Raw genomic sequence first — 15,760 nt, 5'->3', positions numbered from 1 at the left:
CCCAGTTCCTGAATCATTAACATTTGATGGGCTCTGTGCTCCAAGCCTTAATCTTACGCTATTATGTTTGTTTGTTTGTTTTCATTTTCATGTACCTAGGTCCCCACTCTTATGATGGACACTCAGTTCTCTGAGTTCACACCGGACATTACTCCCATCATGCTGGCTGCCCACACCAACAACTACGAGATCATCAAACTGCTCGTCCAAAAACGGGTCACTATTCCCCGGCCCCACCAGATCCGCTGCAACTGTGTGGAGTGTGTGTCCAGTTCAGAGGTAGACAGCCTGCGCCACTCCCGCTCCCGACTGAACATCTATAAAGCCCTGGCAAGTCCCTCACTCATCGCCTTATCAAGTGAGGATCCCATCCTAACTGCCTTCCGCCTGGGCTGGGAGCTCAAGGAGCTTAGCAAGGTGGAGAATGAGTTCAAGGCTGAGTACGAGGAGCTCTCCCAGCAGTGCAAGCTCTTTGCCAAAGACCTGCTGGACCAGGCTCGGAGCTCCCGGGAACTGGAGATCATCCTCAACCATCGAGATGACCACAGTGAAGAGCTTGACCCTCAAAAGTACCATGATCTAGCCAAGCTGAAGGTGGCCATCAAATATCACCAGAAAGAGGTAAGCTGAGCTCTTCTCTGCTTTTGGAGAAGCTTAAGTCCTCCAGAGTTCAGAGTGGCAGAGCAAGAATAAGCATTGTCCTATAGCTTTGCTCTCCACCAAACAAACAGTTAGACAGGCTTCAAAAACAATGAGGTCCATATTTATCCAAGACACATACAACCTCTGAGTATTTTCTTTATGGACAGATAATTAGGGGAAAATCTGATTCTATGATGGGAAAGCATTCATTCATTCAACAAAAGCTTATTCAGCACTGTTTTAGGGGTTCAGGATACATAAAACAAGCACAACCCTACCTTCATGGAACTTACAAGCTAGCAGTAGACAGTACATAAATGATCGTGTTGGTGAATATATAATTACAAACTAACATAAGGGCTCTGAGGAAGAACTTCTGAGAACACACAGAAAGGACCCTACCCTATATACTGGGACCAGGGCAACAGTCATCACAGAGGGCTCACTGTCTGCATGCTGGTAGTTGTTAACAGAACTAAGTCCTTGGCAGCCCTTTGGCAAGAAAACTGAGATCCACATTTGAAAGATGGAGTCACACTCAGGGTGTGTGGTTCTACAAAAGGCTGAGTACCATCTTTGATGGTGTGACTTCCAAACTGTTAGGGTTGACCTCTTTGAGGTAGGTCAGGTCAAGCAGATCACATCAAGAGAGGCTTTACTTTCCAGCTTGGCCACATTCACAGTCAAGCCAGTGCAGTTCTTTGCCATCTTATCAAACAATTTGGGGAAGACTTCTAGCAGGCTTCATTTAGCTCTTTAAGGAGGAAGCATGGTAGAAAGAGCAGCGACTGTGTAACCAGAACAGCCGGGGATGGAGTGGCCTTCAGCTCTATGACCTGAAGAAACTCTTTCAAATTTGAGGACATTAGTTTTCTCATAAAATGGATGTGACAATTGTTCCTCCATTTCACAGGGCTGTTATGAAAATAAATCTACTTTAATGTCCAGTTCTCTCTCTCTTCCAGTGGTTCCTGGAGTCAGATTCAATTGGGTTGAACCAAGAAGTGCTTATCTGAAGGGCAGTGAGTAGAGCCATCCCTTCACGGGTCCAGGCTCTGAGGCAAATTACATGTGTGCTCACTTGGTCCCTTTCTCTCAGACAAGAAAAAAAGACACTCTCCCTCTGAAATGAGGCAGACATGAGTACCGGGGTGATCTTGAAGGGTACAAGATATGACAAAAGAGCAACATGGGAGATTGAAAGGGCTTCACTGGGTGGGACAGTAAATGGATAGACCAACCCCTGAGTCTCCTTATCCTGTTTATGCAATTACTTGCTTTAAGTTATTTAATTAAGCCTGAAGTGACTCAACCTCACTTTTCTCTTCTGAAAAATAGGATAATAGATTACTTACCTCCTTAGAGAAATACAAAGTTTAAGTAAAATAAGACAGCTAATGTACTCATGCATAGTACAAAATTCAGTATATATTAGGTATTCAATAAATATTATTATTAAATTTCATTGTTACACACTGTGTACCCATGGTATATGATCTGATTCTATGTACTAAAATTGTAGGTAATAGATATAGTAATGGTCATCCTCTCCCTTACCCCTCCCTCTCATTGCCCTACTATTGATATGTAATAGCAGTTGTCTGCTGTAAGGTCAAATTGACTTTTCTTCACTTTTATATATGTATTTCCATTAATGATGTACATTATGGTTTCAGTGTAGTTTTCACTTTACATAAATTGTTACAATACTTTAAGAAGAAAAACCACAAGTACTTTTAGAGTATGAATTGCTTCCAGATGGCAAAATGGATGGATAGTGGGAATAGAAGTGTTAAAACAAGATATTACAGAATATACCTAAAGTTTGCACTCCTTACCTCACTAGATAGCAGATAAACTTCATAATTTTAGGCCCTCATACGCCTGAAAATTGACAAAGCATTTTCAGTTTCATTAAAATATTTTATCAATTTTGTATTAGTAGATCATCTCCCAACTATTTTATCACTTGATCCATTCTGCTCATATAACTATCTTCATTTTCCAATTTTAGTTACTGCTCCATTTGGAAACCACTGTGATGACTTCCTCATTCTCCTGGGGATCTTCTTAGCATATGCCCATGGTATCACCCTTGGGTTCTACATTCACTGTCCTCCAGTCCTTATTAACCTTCTTATCATCTTTTCCCTCATATTTTAGCCCTTTCTCTTTTCTAAAACTTTGTCCCCTATATCCCTTATTTCATAATTTCTCTTATTACTATTAAATTATTACAGAATACCTCCATGTTTCTATACATTCATATGATATATTTCTCAACTATCCTTATACCAACCTGAATATGGCAAAAGGTTACATTTCTTTTTGCTCTCTCAGTTAAGCATCAGAGACCCCAAAATTGGTCTCAGGGTCTACTTGCTATGTACATTAAAGTAGAAAGTATCATTTGTTTACTTGTGGTAAAATATTCATAACATGAAATTTACCACTTTAACCAATTTTTAAGTTTACAGTTCAGTGACATTAAGTAGATTCAGGTTCTTGTGCAATCATGACCATTACAAGTCATTTTTTGAAGATGGAAAACTTTAGAGGTGTTTACTTTTTCTTTCAATAGTGAGCCCATGCAGAGTTTCATATTTTGCAGACCACATTAGTTTTCATCCATAACACTGGCAAAGTAGCATCTTTTAGCTATTAAAATTATGGATATTCAGCAGTAATACAAAGGTAATCCAAAAAGCACTGTATTTTTGCAAAGATAAACAATTTTAGGTCTGGTGATACTCTCTCATCATTGTGAATCAAATCAGTGAGAACTTTGGAATTTGATAGACTGAACTATATCAGTCAGAGCACATCAAACCCCAATTCCAGGTTTGTGGCAAATAAAGCAAGGATAGTGAGTGACTCTCAACTTCAATGTCAATGATATCATGAAAAATATACCCTCATAGAGTCATATAAACTCAAATATGGCCCAAAATTTAGTCCCATGGCCAGAGACTTCAGAATTTAGAATTTATATATTTAGCTCCACATTTTCAAAGGTAAGTTATCTTAACAATGATCATAGATAAGTTTTACTTTAGTTTCTTTTCAAAGTTACAAAAGCAGGGTAAGCTTGAGAATTCAGATATATCTTAAGGTTTACACTCTAAAGACACTATCTTAAGGTTTGCACTCTAAAGACACTGCTTCCAGAATGTAAAACATGATTTATACTCATCAAAATCTAGAAACCTCTTCTGAGTTGTGATTTCCACTAAACAACTCTATAATCCTTCCCAATCTGTGAAATAAAGTTTCTTTTTTTTTTTCTTAATCTGCAGTTCCATTGAGCCTCAAGTGAGTATAGTCTCTAATTGTTTTCTATTCAAATCCAATGTCTAGTTTAAGACTGTATACTCTCACCTTGAACAAATCAGCAATGACTTTATTTCTGGGGTGTTTTTATAATTTCAAGTTTAGTGTGTTTGGAAGGAACACAGACCTGGTGAGCTAGTAATAATTCAGGTGTCAGTGAGCACTTCATTCTTAAAAGCTCTTGATCTAAGGAAGACGGAGAAGGCAATGGCAACCCACTCCAGTACTCTTGCCTGGAAAATCCGTGGACAGAGGAGTCTGGTAGGCTGCAGTCCATGGGGTCACGAGGAGTTGGACACTTACTGAGCGACTTCACTTTCACTTTCCACTTTCATGTGTTGTAGAAGGAAATGGCAACTCACTCCAGTGTTCTTGCCTGGAGAATCCCAGGGATGGCAGAGCCTGGTGGGCTGCCGTCTATGGGTCTCACAGAGTCGGACACAACTGAAGAGATTTAGCAGCAGCAGCAGCAGCAGTCATTACAAAAGTGAAACATACAGTGCTTAGGCCACAAGCATAAAAAAGTCATTGTCTTGATAATTTATCACATTATACAATACACTTGATCACCAATTTTCATCATACAAATTCTCCTTATGCAGAATGTGATAGACATAAATAAATGAATATAAACTTTACCCTTCTATTATATCTATAGCAAATGAATTCAGCTTTTCTAGGTTGTATAAAATTCCTCAAATTCCTTAGAGGCATATATTTATATATGCTTACTCATCAAGAAGAAAAATACATTCATATCTAAATGAGTCACCCTCCAGGGTCTGATGGGACACATTCAATTTGAGAGCTGCATTTTGCAAGCCCCTAAACAAATGGACATTTTTTTAAAGGCCAGTTTTTCCAGATGACCTTGAGGCTCTGAAGAAGGCTAGACAAGAATTATCTCCCAGGACCAGAATTGTTCAAAGGAGAAACAACCTCTAGATGGGAATGGGACAACTGAGCTAAAAGAGAAATTTTGTCTTCTTTTCCATACTTGATTCCATGCTTGATTCCAGTTGGACCATGGGGAGTCTATCTTTAAGAACAGGTAGGTCACTTCTCAGTCTCTATACTCAAGAATAGGAAAAAGCAGATCTACCACTTCTCCACTTTATAGTGTCATGCCTGCTGACACATTGTTCAGTCTTCTTTCAAAGCATGCTGTGATTCCAAGAGGGCAGAAATTCCCAGTATTAATGGAAATTTTCTCAACACGTGTATGTACTATAAGGTAGTAGTATCAGAGACTCATACACCAGGAAAAAGTACCCAAAGATAAGCCTGCTCACATCAAAACTTTCAAACAGAAAATATGTCTCTATGTCTCTTAAACCTGGAGCCAAAAAGCTTTATTCAAAAAAAAAAATTTTTTTTTTTTCCTCTATAAAATGAGCTGCAACACAACTGATTTTCCAAAACTGGAAGTTAGGAGTTGCCAACAGTAAAAATTGAGAAGATAATGGTTTTAAGAAAGGCCAGTTTCCCCAAGTTTAACTAAGAATAAAACTATTTAAAAATGATTAGTATTACCAGAATTTATCATCTAGAGACATGTGTATTCATGTGTTTTAAACAACACATTTTGTTAATGGCATCTTTGATTAAAGGAATCTGAAACACTGAAGTTGTTTTTCCTGTGACTGCCTGATCTACTTTATATGAATACTTGTGTTAAACTAAAAATACTTCTGGAGAAGCTTTCAGCATTTTACTAGGGTCATTAAGATGGAACTGTGACAAGGGGTAAAGAGTTTAATGGTTTTCCTTACCTTGCTAAAATGCAGTTTCATTCCTCAGGGGTATAAATGGAGATCACCTTCAAAGACTACTACCCTCAAGAGATTTGACCCTTGAGACCAACAGTTGTATCTGTCAATACAAATAACTCTCAAGTAGTGTCAGGAACTAGAGGTTCTTTTTCTTTTTGGACAATTTTGTTGGTTGGTTGGTTGGTTGGTTTGTGAGCTAAGGGTTATACTGTTAGGAGAAAAACAAGTTTTAAATGTGATCTGAAGGGATGTGCTTTCTTAGTCACTCAGTCATGTCCGACTCTTTGTGACCCTATGGACTGTAGCCTGCCAGGCTCCTCTGTCCATGGCGATTCTCCAGGCAAGAATACTGGAGTGGGTTGCCATGCCCTCCTCCAGGGCACCTGGAGGGATAGGAGCCTTGAGAAAATAAGAAGTATACCCTAGAGAAAATGGCTAAATATCTCTAGTGTGTTAAGATATGATTGTCCATACAAGAATACAATAGCCAGCTTTGATGTAAAAAATGAATCTAGTTGGATAGTAGTGGGTTAAAAATGCACAGAGTTACATAACTCCCTTGGGAACAAAATCTTAGCCTTAAATGGCATATAATTCACTATTTCTTGAAAGGCTGCTTTTTCATTGTTGTTTTTTTTTTTTCTCCCTCATTACTATTCCTAGCAGCACTGAGTAGACTCCCAAGAAGAATTTAATTTGGTGAAGAAAATGCTAAAAATAATGAAACAAAAACTTATTCCAACTATAAGTGTATTTACTGATATCCAGTGAAATGAGATGCAGAAGGCAATGGCACCCCACTCCAGTACTCTTGCCTGGAAAGTCCCGTGGATGGAGGAGCCTGGTAGGCTGCAGTCCATGGGGTCGCTAAGAGTCGGGCATGACTGAGAGACTTCACTTTCACTTTTCACTTTCATGCATTGGAGAAGGAAATAGCAACCCACTCCAGTACTCTTGCCTGGAGAATCCCAGGGATAGGGGAGCCTGGTGGGCTGACGTCTATGGGGTCACACAGTCAGACATGACTGAAGCGACTTAGCTGCAGCAGCAATGAAATGAGAAAGCTCTAATCTCTTTGAAAATGAATGTAAAACTACTGGATAATATTTACGTGTCACATAGACTTGTAGGTATTTTCATATTGACATTTTGTAACTCTTCCTAAAAAGTCCTGATTTCATATACTCTTTCCCATTGTCAGATATATCAACCAAAAGCTTTGAAAAATGTATCATTTTATGTGTTCCTTATCATCATTGAAAGTAGGCAGAAAAGTTATTACAACTATCATTTCACAAACAAGAATGGAGTATATTTCAGAGATTTGTTGAGGACTATCTATCTGACAAAGCCACCATAAACAGCTGCATGCATGCTAAGCTGCTTCAGTTGTGTCCAACTCTGCAACACTATGAACTGTACCCCACCAGGCTCCTCTGTCCATGTGATTCTCCAGGCAAAACTGCTGAAGCAGGTTGCAATTTCCTTCTCCAGGGAATCTTCCTGACCTAGGGACTGAACCTGTATCTCTCGTGTCTCCTGCATTTCCATGCAGGTTCTTTACCACTAGCACCACCTGGAAAGCCCAAAGAGCTGCATAACTGTTGACAACTTGTTACTTTAATTCTCTCTCCTGAAAATATCTTCCCTAGTAGTTCTTATTCTTAAGTATGTTCGTATTTCTTACTCTTATTTCTTATCACTATTAACTTTAATTCTAATTCTGCCCCATAAGAGCAAACATACTTAATACAACAATCCATTGCTTGGAGCAGGGTTGAAAACAAAGTGAGTCGCTCAGTTATGTCCAACTCTTTGTGACCCCATGGAGCCTGCCAGGTTCCTCTGTTCATGGAATTCTCCAGACTAGAATACTGGAGTGGGTAGCCATTGCCTCCCTCCAAGGGATCTTCCCAACACAGGGATTCAACTCAGGTCTCTCATATTGCGTGCTGATTCTTTACCATCTTGAGCCACCAGGGAAGCCCACACCTTAACACATACAATCACACAATCAAAGCAAACATTGCAATGTATTTTTATCTAATCTTGAGGTGCCATTGTGGTATAATCTTTCCAGGTGACTCATGTAGCCAGGAGGCTAGACAGTTCCACACATTACGAGGTTGTAGCAGCTCCTTGTTTGACACTTAAGGACCATGTTTGACTATTGTTTTATAGGGTGGTTCAAGCTTTATCTTGTTTCAATGTCTGGAGTAGTCTCATAGATTTCGCTTGATATATTTTGATGACTTGCCTGAGTAAGTATGCTTGATTTTGTTCTTTCATTACAACTAACAATTTTAACAGGCTCACACTAATCTGCTGTGGAATCGTCATAAAGTTCATATTCCAAAGTTCTACTTGGAAGAATAGCTACCCTTCAGTATTGATCATACTTGAGGAGCACCAGATCTTTCCATTTATAGTTAAATTGCTCACCAAATAAAATTCATAGCAGATTGATGGTCTCTCCTTGGATATGTTTTCTGATCTTGTGCAAGTATTCATGCCTTGAGATTTACTGTGACACAAAATTATAGCCCAATTTCCTAAAGTCCAAATTTCTAGTGGAGAGTGTATATCTTCCCTGACTGTTTCTAAGTCTTTAATTAAAGCATAGATTCTATCTTTTAACTTCTATTCAATTCCTCTGTTATTCTTCTTCTTGGTTCCTACATATATATTTCAACTCTAATCACTAATTTTTCCTTATAAAACTGCTCTTATTGGAATGGTGGGGATAAATGGTTACTTCTTGCTTTCCCACTGTTCTATTTAGGTTACTGTGGCAGAGTTCCATTGTATTGCATCTATTATTTACCATGTTGGACACAGTGTATAGAGTCACTTACCCTGGGCAAGTAAGGCTCAGTTTGTCTAGTTATTGCAACAGGAAAGCCCCTCAGTCTGCTGTCTGATATGGTTTGTAATTATCCACAGTAGTTGCTTGTAATATAACTTTTATTTCTCCTCTTTGTGTCTTTTATCACCCCTCTAAGTCTCCTGGATCCTCATTTATTCTATAAATCTTTCCACATAGCAGTCTACTGTGAAACTTTCTCATATTGTTATATTTCATTAGCTCCCTAGTTCTTCTGATTTTCAAAATAGACCCTAAAAAAATACAACAAGCTTGTGGATATTTAAAAAAAACTAAGTGAACTCACAAATATAGAATGGTTACCAGTGGGGAGACAGGGGGAAGGAGGGGCAAGATAGGGGCAGAGGAGTAAGATGTACAAACTATTAGGTATAAGATAAGCTACAAGCATATATTGTACAACATGAGGAATATAGCCAATATTTTATAATAACTATAAGATGGTGTGTGTGTGTGTGTGTGTTCAGTCACTCAGTCATATCCAACTCTTTACGACCCCATGAACTGTAGCCCGCCAGGCTCCTTTTTCCATGGAATTTCCCAGGCAAGAATACTGGAGCAGGTTGCCATTTCTTACTCTAAAGGATCTTCCTGACCCAGGGATCAAACCCAGGTCTCCTGCACTGGCAGGCAGGTTCTTTACCATGGCACTACCTAGGATACCGTAAATGGAGTATAACTTTTAAAAATTGGGAATCACTATACTATATAAGTACAAGCTGGAATTAAGATTGCTGGGAGAAATATCAATAACCTCAGATATGCAGATGACACCACCCTTATGGCAGAAAGTGAAGAGGAACTAAAAAGCCTCTTGATGAAAATGAAAGAGGAGAGTGAAAAAGTTGGCTTAAAGCTCAACATTCAGAAAATGAAGATCATGGCATCTGGTCCCATCACTTCATGGGAAATAGATGGGGAAACAGTGGAAACAGTGTCAGAGTTTATTTTTGGGGGGCTCCAAAATCACTGCAGATGGTGATTGCAGCCATGAAATTAAAAGACGCTTACTCCTTGGAAGGAAAGTTATGACCAACCTTGATAGCATATTCAAAAGCAGAGACATTACTTTGCCAACAGAAGTCCATCTAGTAAAGGCTATGGTTTTTCCTGTGGTCATGTATGAATGTGAGAGTTGGACTGTGAAGAAAGCTGAGTGCCGAAGAATTGATGCTTTTGAACTGTGGTGTTGGAGAAGACTCTTGAGAGTTCCTTGGACTGCAAGGAGATCCAACCAGTCCATTCTGAAGGAGATCAGTCCTGGGTGTTCTTTGGAAGGAATGATGCTAAAGCTGAAACTCCAGTACTTTGGCCACCTCATGCGAAGAGTTGACTCATTGGAAAAGACTCTGATGCTGGGAGGGATTGGGGGCAGGAGGAGAAGGGGACGACAGAGGATGAGATGGCTGGATGGCATCACTGAGAACTCGATGGACGTGCGTTTGAGTGAACTCCGGAAGTTGGTGATGGACAGGGAGGCCTGGCATGCTGCAATTCATGGGTTCGCAAAGATTTGGACATGACTGAGTGACTGAACTGAACTGAAGTGTACATTTTGTTTCAGTTTCTTATTGCTCCCATTTCTCAGTAAAGATTTCCATGTCAAAGTTGTAGCAGTTTCCCTTATAATAAGTCTATCAGCTATTCATTATAAATGCAGTTATATCCAAGAAAGTATACTTTATCTGCTTCTACTTACGGACCATCATCTCTAAGCCTATGCCATAAGCATTTGACTTTTCCATAGGTGAACACTCCTCTTTAGGCCTTTATCCAGCCCTTTTAGTACTAGTACTTCTCTCTCGTTATTTGGTGTAACTTGACATTTCCATTTGAGGAACAATGTTACAGAGTAGTTGTGATATGGGTCAGCATTTGAGGGAACAGTCAGTACTGCATTGGAACTTCTTGGCCTCAGCTTTTTCAAAGGTGTCTTCCTGGCGAGAGTTATCTGTAAACTTTTCTGAAGTTTTATTCTCTGTTAGATAGCTGTTTTCTCAGACTTTTTTCTCCCAGGCCGGTATAGCATCCTTTAGCTAACATTTCTTTCTGAATGGCCTAGTAAGTAGTTATATTTTTTCAAGTAAAAGTGCCACAATACTGGGCTTCCATGATAGCTCAGTTGGTAAAGAATCCACCTGCAATGTAGGAGACCCTGGCTCGATCCCTGGGTCGGGAAGATCCGCTGGAGAAGGGATAGACTACCCACTCCAGTATTCTTGGGCTTCCCTTGTGGCTCAGCTGGTAAAGAATCCCCCTGCAATGCAGATGACCTGGGTTCAATCCCTGAGTTGGGAAGAACCCCTAAAGAAGGGAACAGCTACCCACTCCAGTATTCTGACCTGGAGAATTCCATGGACTGGGGTCGCAAAGAGTCGGACACAACTGAGCGACTTTCACTCACTCATTGTCTTGTTAGCGTGAATATATTCACTATAATGCCACCCGGGGGAATATTCCCCTTTTAGTTTCCATTCATTGTAGAAACTGGGTCCCAAGATGTGAGACAGTTCATCAGGTCTTCACTCTATTGTTAGATAAGGGGTTTCTTTTCTTTGTTGTTGTTTGCTCCTATTATCGGGAACCCAAGCAAGAGAACAAGAACAGGTAAAGACAGAGCCACATGCTAAAGTCAGAGCTTTTTACACAAATACGACCACCCTCTGCCAGAAGTAAATAAAATATTAATTTGTTCTATAAAAGATTAGTAATCAAACTGCAGAACTAGAAAAACTTTTATTGCTAACATTCAGAAAACTCTGAATATATTTAAAACAAAGAAATGAATAGTTCTCACATATTGGTGGGGGTACATGAGGTCTTAGCCATTTCTCAACTCCTTGTTAACACTATCGAGTTGTTTTTCATATAATTCACCTATTTCTAACAGAGCTTGATCTACATCAAAGAGTAGGTCTTCATCTTCTCTTGGTGTCAGTATTGATTCTAAGTCTAGGAGATCAGCAAGGTCTGGTAGTGGAGCTTCCTCAGAAAGAAAAGCATCTACTTCTGGTTCTTCTGCTCCATCATTTTGCTCAATACAAGGAACTGGTTCTTGTGTAATAAACTGTAAAAGCTCTTCAGCTATTCGTATTAATTGGGCTATACAGTCAATAAGTCCATCAATAAGTACAGTGGCTGGTGTAGACGCCATGCCTCTCTGCATTCTTCAGTAAATAAAATATTACTAGAAGCTATAGTAAATGGGTTCTTGGTGACAATGGATCCTGTGAGGCTGGCAGTGGTTGGTTTGGTTGAGAAATGAGGCTGTTGATATGATTACAATGATGATCAAGTACAGAATGAGGCCAGTGGTCCTACAGTACTTTCTGATAAAGTTGGTGAACCTCCTGCAAAATTTATGTATGGTATTCTTGTCTGTATCGGTAGTGAACTGCTATTATAATGACAATCAGACAGATTGTCACAGCCAAGAGAAAACAGCAAAGCAGATCTAATAATAGAAAAGAGAAATATAAAGTTAGTATCCTTGAGTTTTTATCCATCATACAGGTTCTGGCTATAGGATAAGGTTGAAAGGGTGCCACTAGCTATTGTTCCTCCTTTTTGGATGGCTCTGCTACTCATAGTCCCCTTTCTACCTCTCATGGTTGTTACCGCTTCTTATGGGATATGAGAACAAAGTGAGCATAGGCAGTCTATCTATCTTTCTTGAACATCTCTATTGAGAAAGATACATATACTAAGCTTTTTAATTAATTGTGTTTTTATTAGTACTTTTTCTCTTATTGCCATTTATATCTGGTGCTGCTAAATTCCTTCTGTGTTTTTAATAATCCATTCATTAAAGTTTTTGATTGCCCCTGTAGTCTGGGGAATTTATGGCAAATTGAAGTCCCACATTCTCTTTTTCCAATTTTTGTATAACTTCTGTTATAAGATTTGTTCTTTGATCATTTCCTATCACTGCCACTATTCCATATCTAGCTGTTATTTCTCCCAAATTTACCTAAAGCCAAGGTCATACTATTCTCATCTGTGTATCTTGTATACTCTACAAACCCTATTCCTAAGTTTATTTATACTTCTTCAAGGTAATATTCTTTGTTTAGAAATCTAGAGAACAGCCCAATATAATCTACAGTATATAATAAGGTAAGGTAAGGTAAGTGATAATCTACATATCACATTTGTCCTACTCTTTGTGACCCCATGGACTATAGTCTGCCAGGCTCTTCTGTCCATGGAATATCCCAGGCCAGAATACTGGAGTGGGTAGCCATTCCCTTCTCCAGGGGATCTTCCCAATCCATGGCTCGAACCCAGGTCTCCTGCACTGCAGGCGGATTCTCTGCCATCTGAGCCACCAGGGAAGCCCTTACCAACCTCTGCTCCCCTTAAAAATGAGTTTGTTGAGGATGCAAGTTTTTAGTAATTTGACATAGTTCATATTGCTTACTCATTTGTTTGATTCATAGGGTTTTTTTACACTCTTTCTCTTCTACCTACTTAGAATGTTCATGTCCACATGCCCTGAGGTTTCACATGCCCAATCTGCAACTTTAAATTGAACTGACAAGGGGCCTGATTTGAGATTTGGAGTTCCCAAGACTAGAATTAGCTTTTTTTTTTTTTTTTAGGGGGGAGGTGCAGTCAGATTGTCTCCTCTCTTATTCTAAGTAGATTATTCTGTCTTTCCATTCTGACGAGCTTGCACATGTCCTACATGAATTGATAAATTCTTTTCATTGATTTATTTTCATATCTCCCTTCACCAGATTGTTTTTCCTGCAGTAGAACAGTCTGTAATTTTCTATTAGAATATGTATCTCCAGTCCACAGCTGATCAGTATAGCTATGTACTTTTGGTCAGTTGTTTTCTTGGGCATATATACATATTAAATTTCTAGCCATCAGTCCTGCAAATTGGGCTGGTTTCCTCTCTCCAGCCTCAGTCAAGTTATTTTTCTAGTGGAGAATATTAGGAAGCAGCCATCCATGTCACTCTTTTACGATACTACCAAATCTGTCTTTGCCCTGTTACTAGCAGTTCTGACCACAGTGGAGCCCAGCAAGCCTCAGGCTTTACCCCAGCTACTTGAACTTCTAAGGCCTTCCTTTATTGAAGTAAAGCAAGTCATCAGCCAGATGGTCTGTGAATTTCACATGGAGCTTGCTGGTTTCCACAGCGCATGGTATGACCTACTCAAGTATATAGTATCTTCACCTAGCGTAAGTCCTATCAGAACCACACATTTTTTTAATCTAAAATCCTGATAGTAGCTATAGGGTTTTCCCTGATGATGACAGTCCTCACTGTGATACCCAGAAGACACGATTTTGGTTGGAGGCAACTTTCCATCTGAAGTAGGGGAGAATGGGCATTAGACATATGGCAGTTTAACTCACAAGAAATCTCTGCTTTGTGAAAGGAAATAATGGGAAAAATAATAAAAGGAATTTGGTATTAGTGTAAAGCATGAATCAGGTCATGAGAAGAAAGATACAAAAATAAAGTGTATTAAATACTACTAGACAGCCCCATCACATTTTTCAAAGGAAGCAATAACCTACTATGGTGCCCATAGCCCAAGGGCACAAGAGGGTAACAGGAACGTACTCACACAAAACCTATTTAATGTCTGGCTTCCTTTTCACCCAGTTTCTTTTCTCAGCTTCTTTACCTCCCCCTAGGACTCTTTTTAAATTAATGCTCTTAGCCAACACACCTCATTTAATCACCTATGTGTTTCATTCTATTTCATTCTCTCTGTATCGTCATCTTTCACTATTCCTTCACATCTTTTCTTCCATATCTCCTGAAACTGGTCAAAATTTAGAAACAAATTATAGTCAATTTATCAAATAGGTATTGTATTTATAGAGTTTTTTATGACACAATCTATATAAAAAGCAGAGAGGTAGAACATTTCATATGTTGCTATTTTATAAAGACAAATGAAAAGTGAAAGTGTCGGTCACTCAGTCATGTCTGACTCTGTGACCCCATGGGCTGTAGCCCACCACCCTCCTCTATCTATGGGATTCTCCAGGAGAATACTGGAGTGGGTTGCCCTGCCCTCCTCCAGGGGATCTTCACGACCCAGGGATCGAACCTACCTCTCTTATGTCTCCTGCACTGGCAGGCGGGTTCTTTACCACTAGCAGCACCTGGGAAGCCCCCTCCAGAAGAATACTGGAGTGAGTTGCCATTTCCTTCTCCAGGGGATCTTTTGAACCTAGGGATTGAATATGGCTCTCCCACATTTCAGGCAGACCCTACCAACTGAGCCACCAGGGAAGCCCTTTTATAAACTATCTGGGATTCTCCAGGCCAGAATACTGAGTGGGTAGCCGTTCCTTTCTCCAGGGTATCTTCCCAACCCAGGGATCAAACCCAGGTCTCCCACATTGCAGGCTGGTTCTTTACCAATTGAGCCACCAGGGAAGCCCAAGAATACTGGAGTAGGTAGCCTATCCCTTCTCCAGTGGATCTTCCTGACCCAGGAATCAAACTGGGATCTGCATTGCAGGCAGATTCTTTACCAGCTGAGCTACCAGGGAAGCCCAAAGACAAATGAAGTTACCTATTATTTATGTAACCCTTGATTTATTTTTTCTATCTCATGGTTACCTTTGATGGGAAAAAATTTTGTGACCTAGCCATAACCCTGTTGACCACTATGTTAGCTAATTCACAATTTCTATATTCAAAGCATCTTGGAACCTAGGAGGTGGGGATGTGGGGAGGACAGGGAGGGTGTCGAGAAATTGCCAAATACTGCAGTGCTAAGAATAGTAACAACATGCTGCTGCTGTGTCGCTTCAGTCGTGTCCAACTCTGTGCAACCCCATAGACGGCAGCCCACCAGGCCTCCCGTCCCTGGGATTCTCCAGGCAAGAACACTGGAGTGGGTTGCCATTTCCTTCTCCAATGCATGAAAGTGAAAAGTGAAAGTGAAGTCGCTCAGTTGTGTCCGACTCTAGCGACCCCATGAACTGCAGCCTACCAGGCTCCTCCGTCCATGGGATTCTCTAGGCAAAAGTACTGGAGTGGGCGCCATTGCCTTCTCCGAGTAACAGCATAGCATCAGCTTATTCCAGTTATGAAAATTTCTAAAGCAACTCCTGACCCTAAGGTGCTTGCCTAACAGTGTATTTTGGGTAGTTT

General features: G+C 39.9%; 2 protein-coding genes across 2 annotated transcripts in view; one reads left to right on the top strand and one right to left on the bottom strand.

The window, feature by feature from the left end:
- TRPC5 (transient receptor potential cation channel subfamily C member 5) overlaps positions 1–15,760 on the top strand; it is a 347,720-nt gene that overhangs the window by 202,522 nt on the left and 129,438 nt on the right. The window contains exon 3 of the mRNA XM_061409506.1: positions 100–621. Coding sequence (XP_061265490.1) covers positions 100–621 — 522 coding nt within the window. The remainder of the gene's footprint in view (positions 1–99; positions 622–15,760) is intronic.
- Positions 11,426–11,941, bottom strand: TRPC5OS (TRPC5 opposite strand). The gene has a single exon (XM_061409505.1). It carries the CDS (start codon positions 11,792–11,794, stop codon positions 11,450–11,452), a length of 345 nt encoding a protein of 114 aa, XP_061265489.1. The 5' UTR covers positions 11,795–11,941; the 3' UTR covers positions 11,426–11,449.

This window comes from Bos javanicus, chromosome X (genome assembly GCF_032452875.1).
Source record: "Bos javanicus breed banteng chromosome X, ARS-OSU_banteng_1.0, whole genome shotgun sequence".
Taxonomy (NCBI): domain Eukaryota; kingdom Metazoa; phylum Chordata; class Mammalia; order Artiodactyla; family Bovidae; genus Bos; species Bos javanicus.
The sequence above is the reverse complement of the archived record's forward strand: the minus strand, read 5'-3'. Positions and strand labels throughout refer to the sequence as shown.

What these genes read in the sequence shown, in the direction of transcription:
- TRPC5OS (XM_061409505.1), bottom strand. Translation starts at nt 11,794, where the DNA reads ATGCAGAGAGGCATGGCGTCTACACCAGCCACTGTACTTATTGATGGA.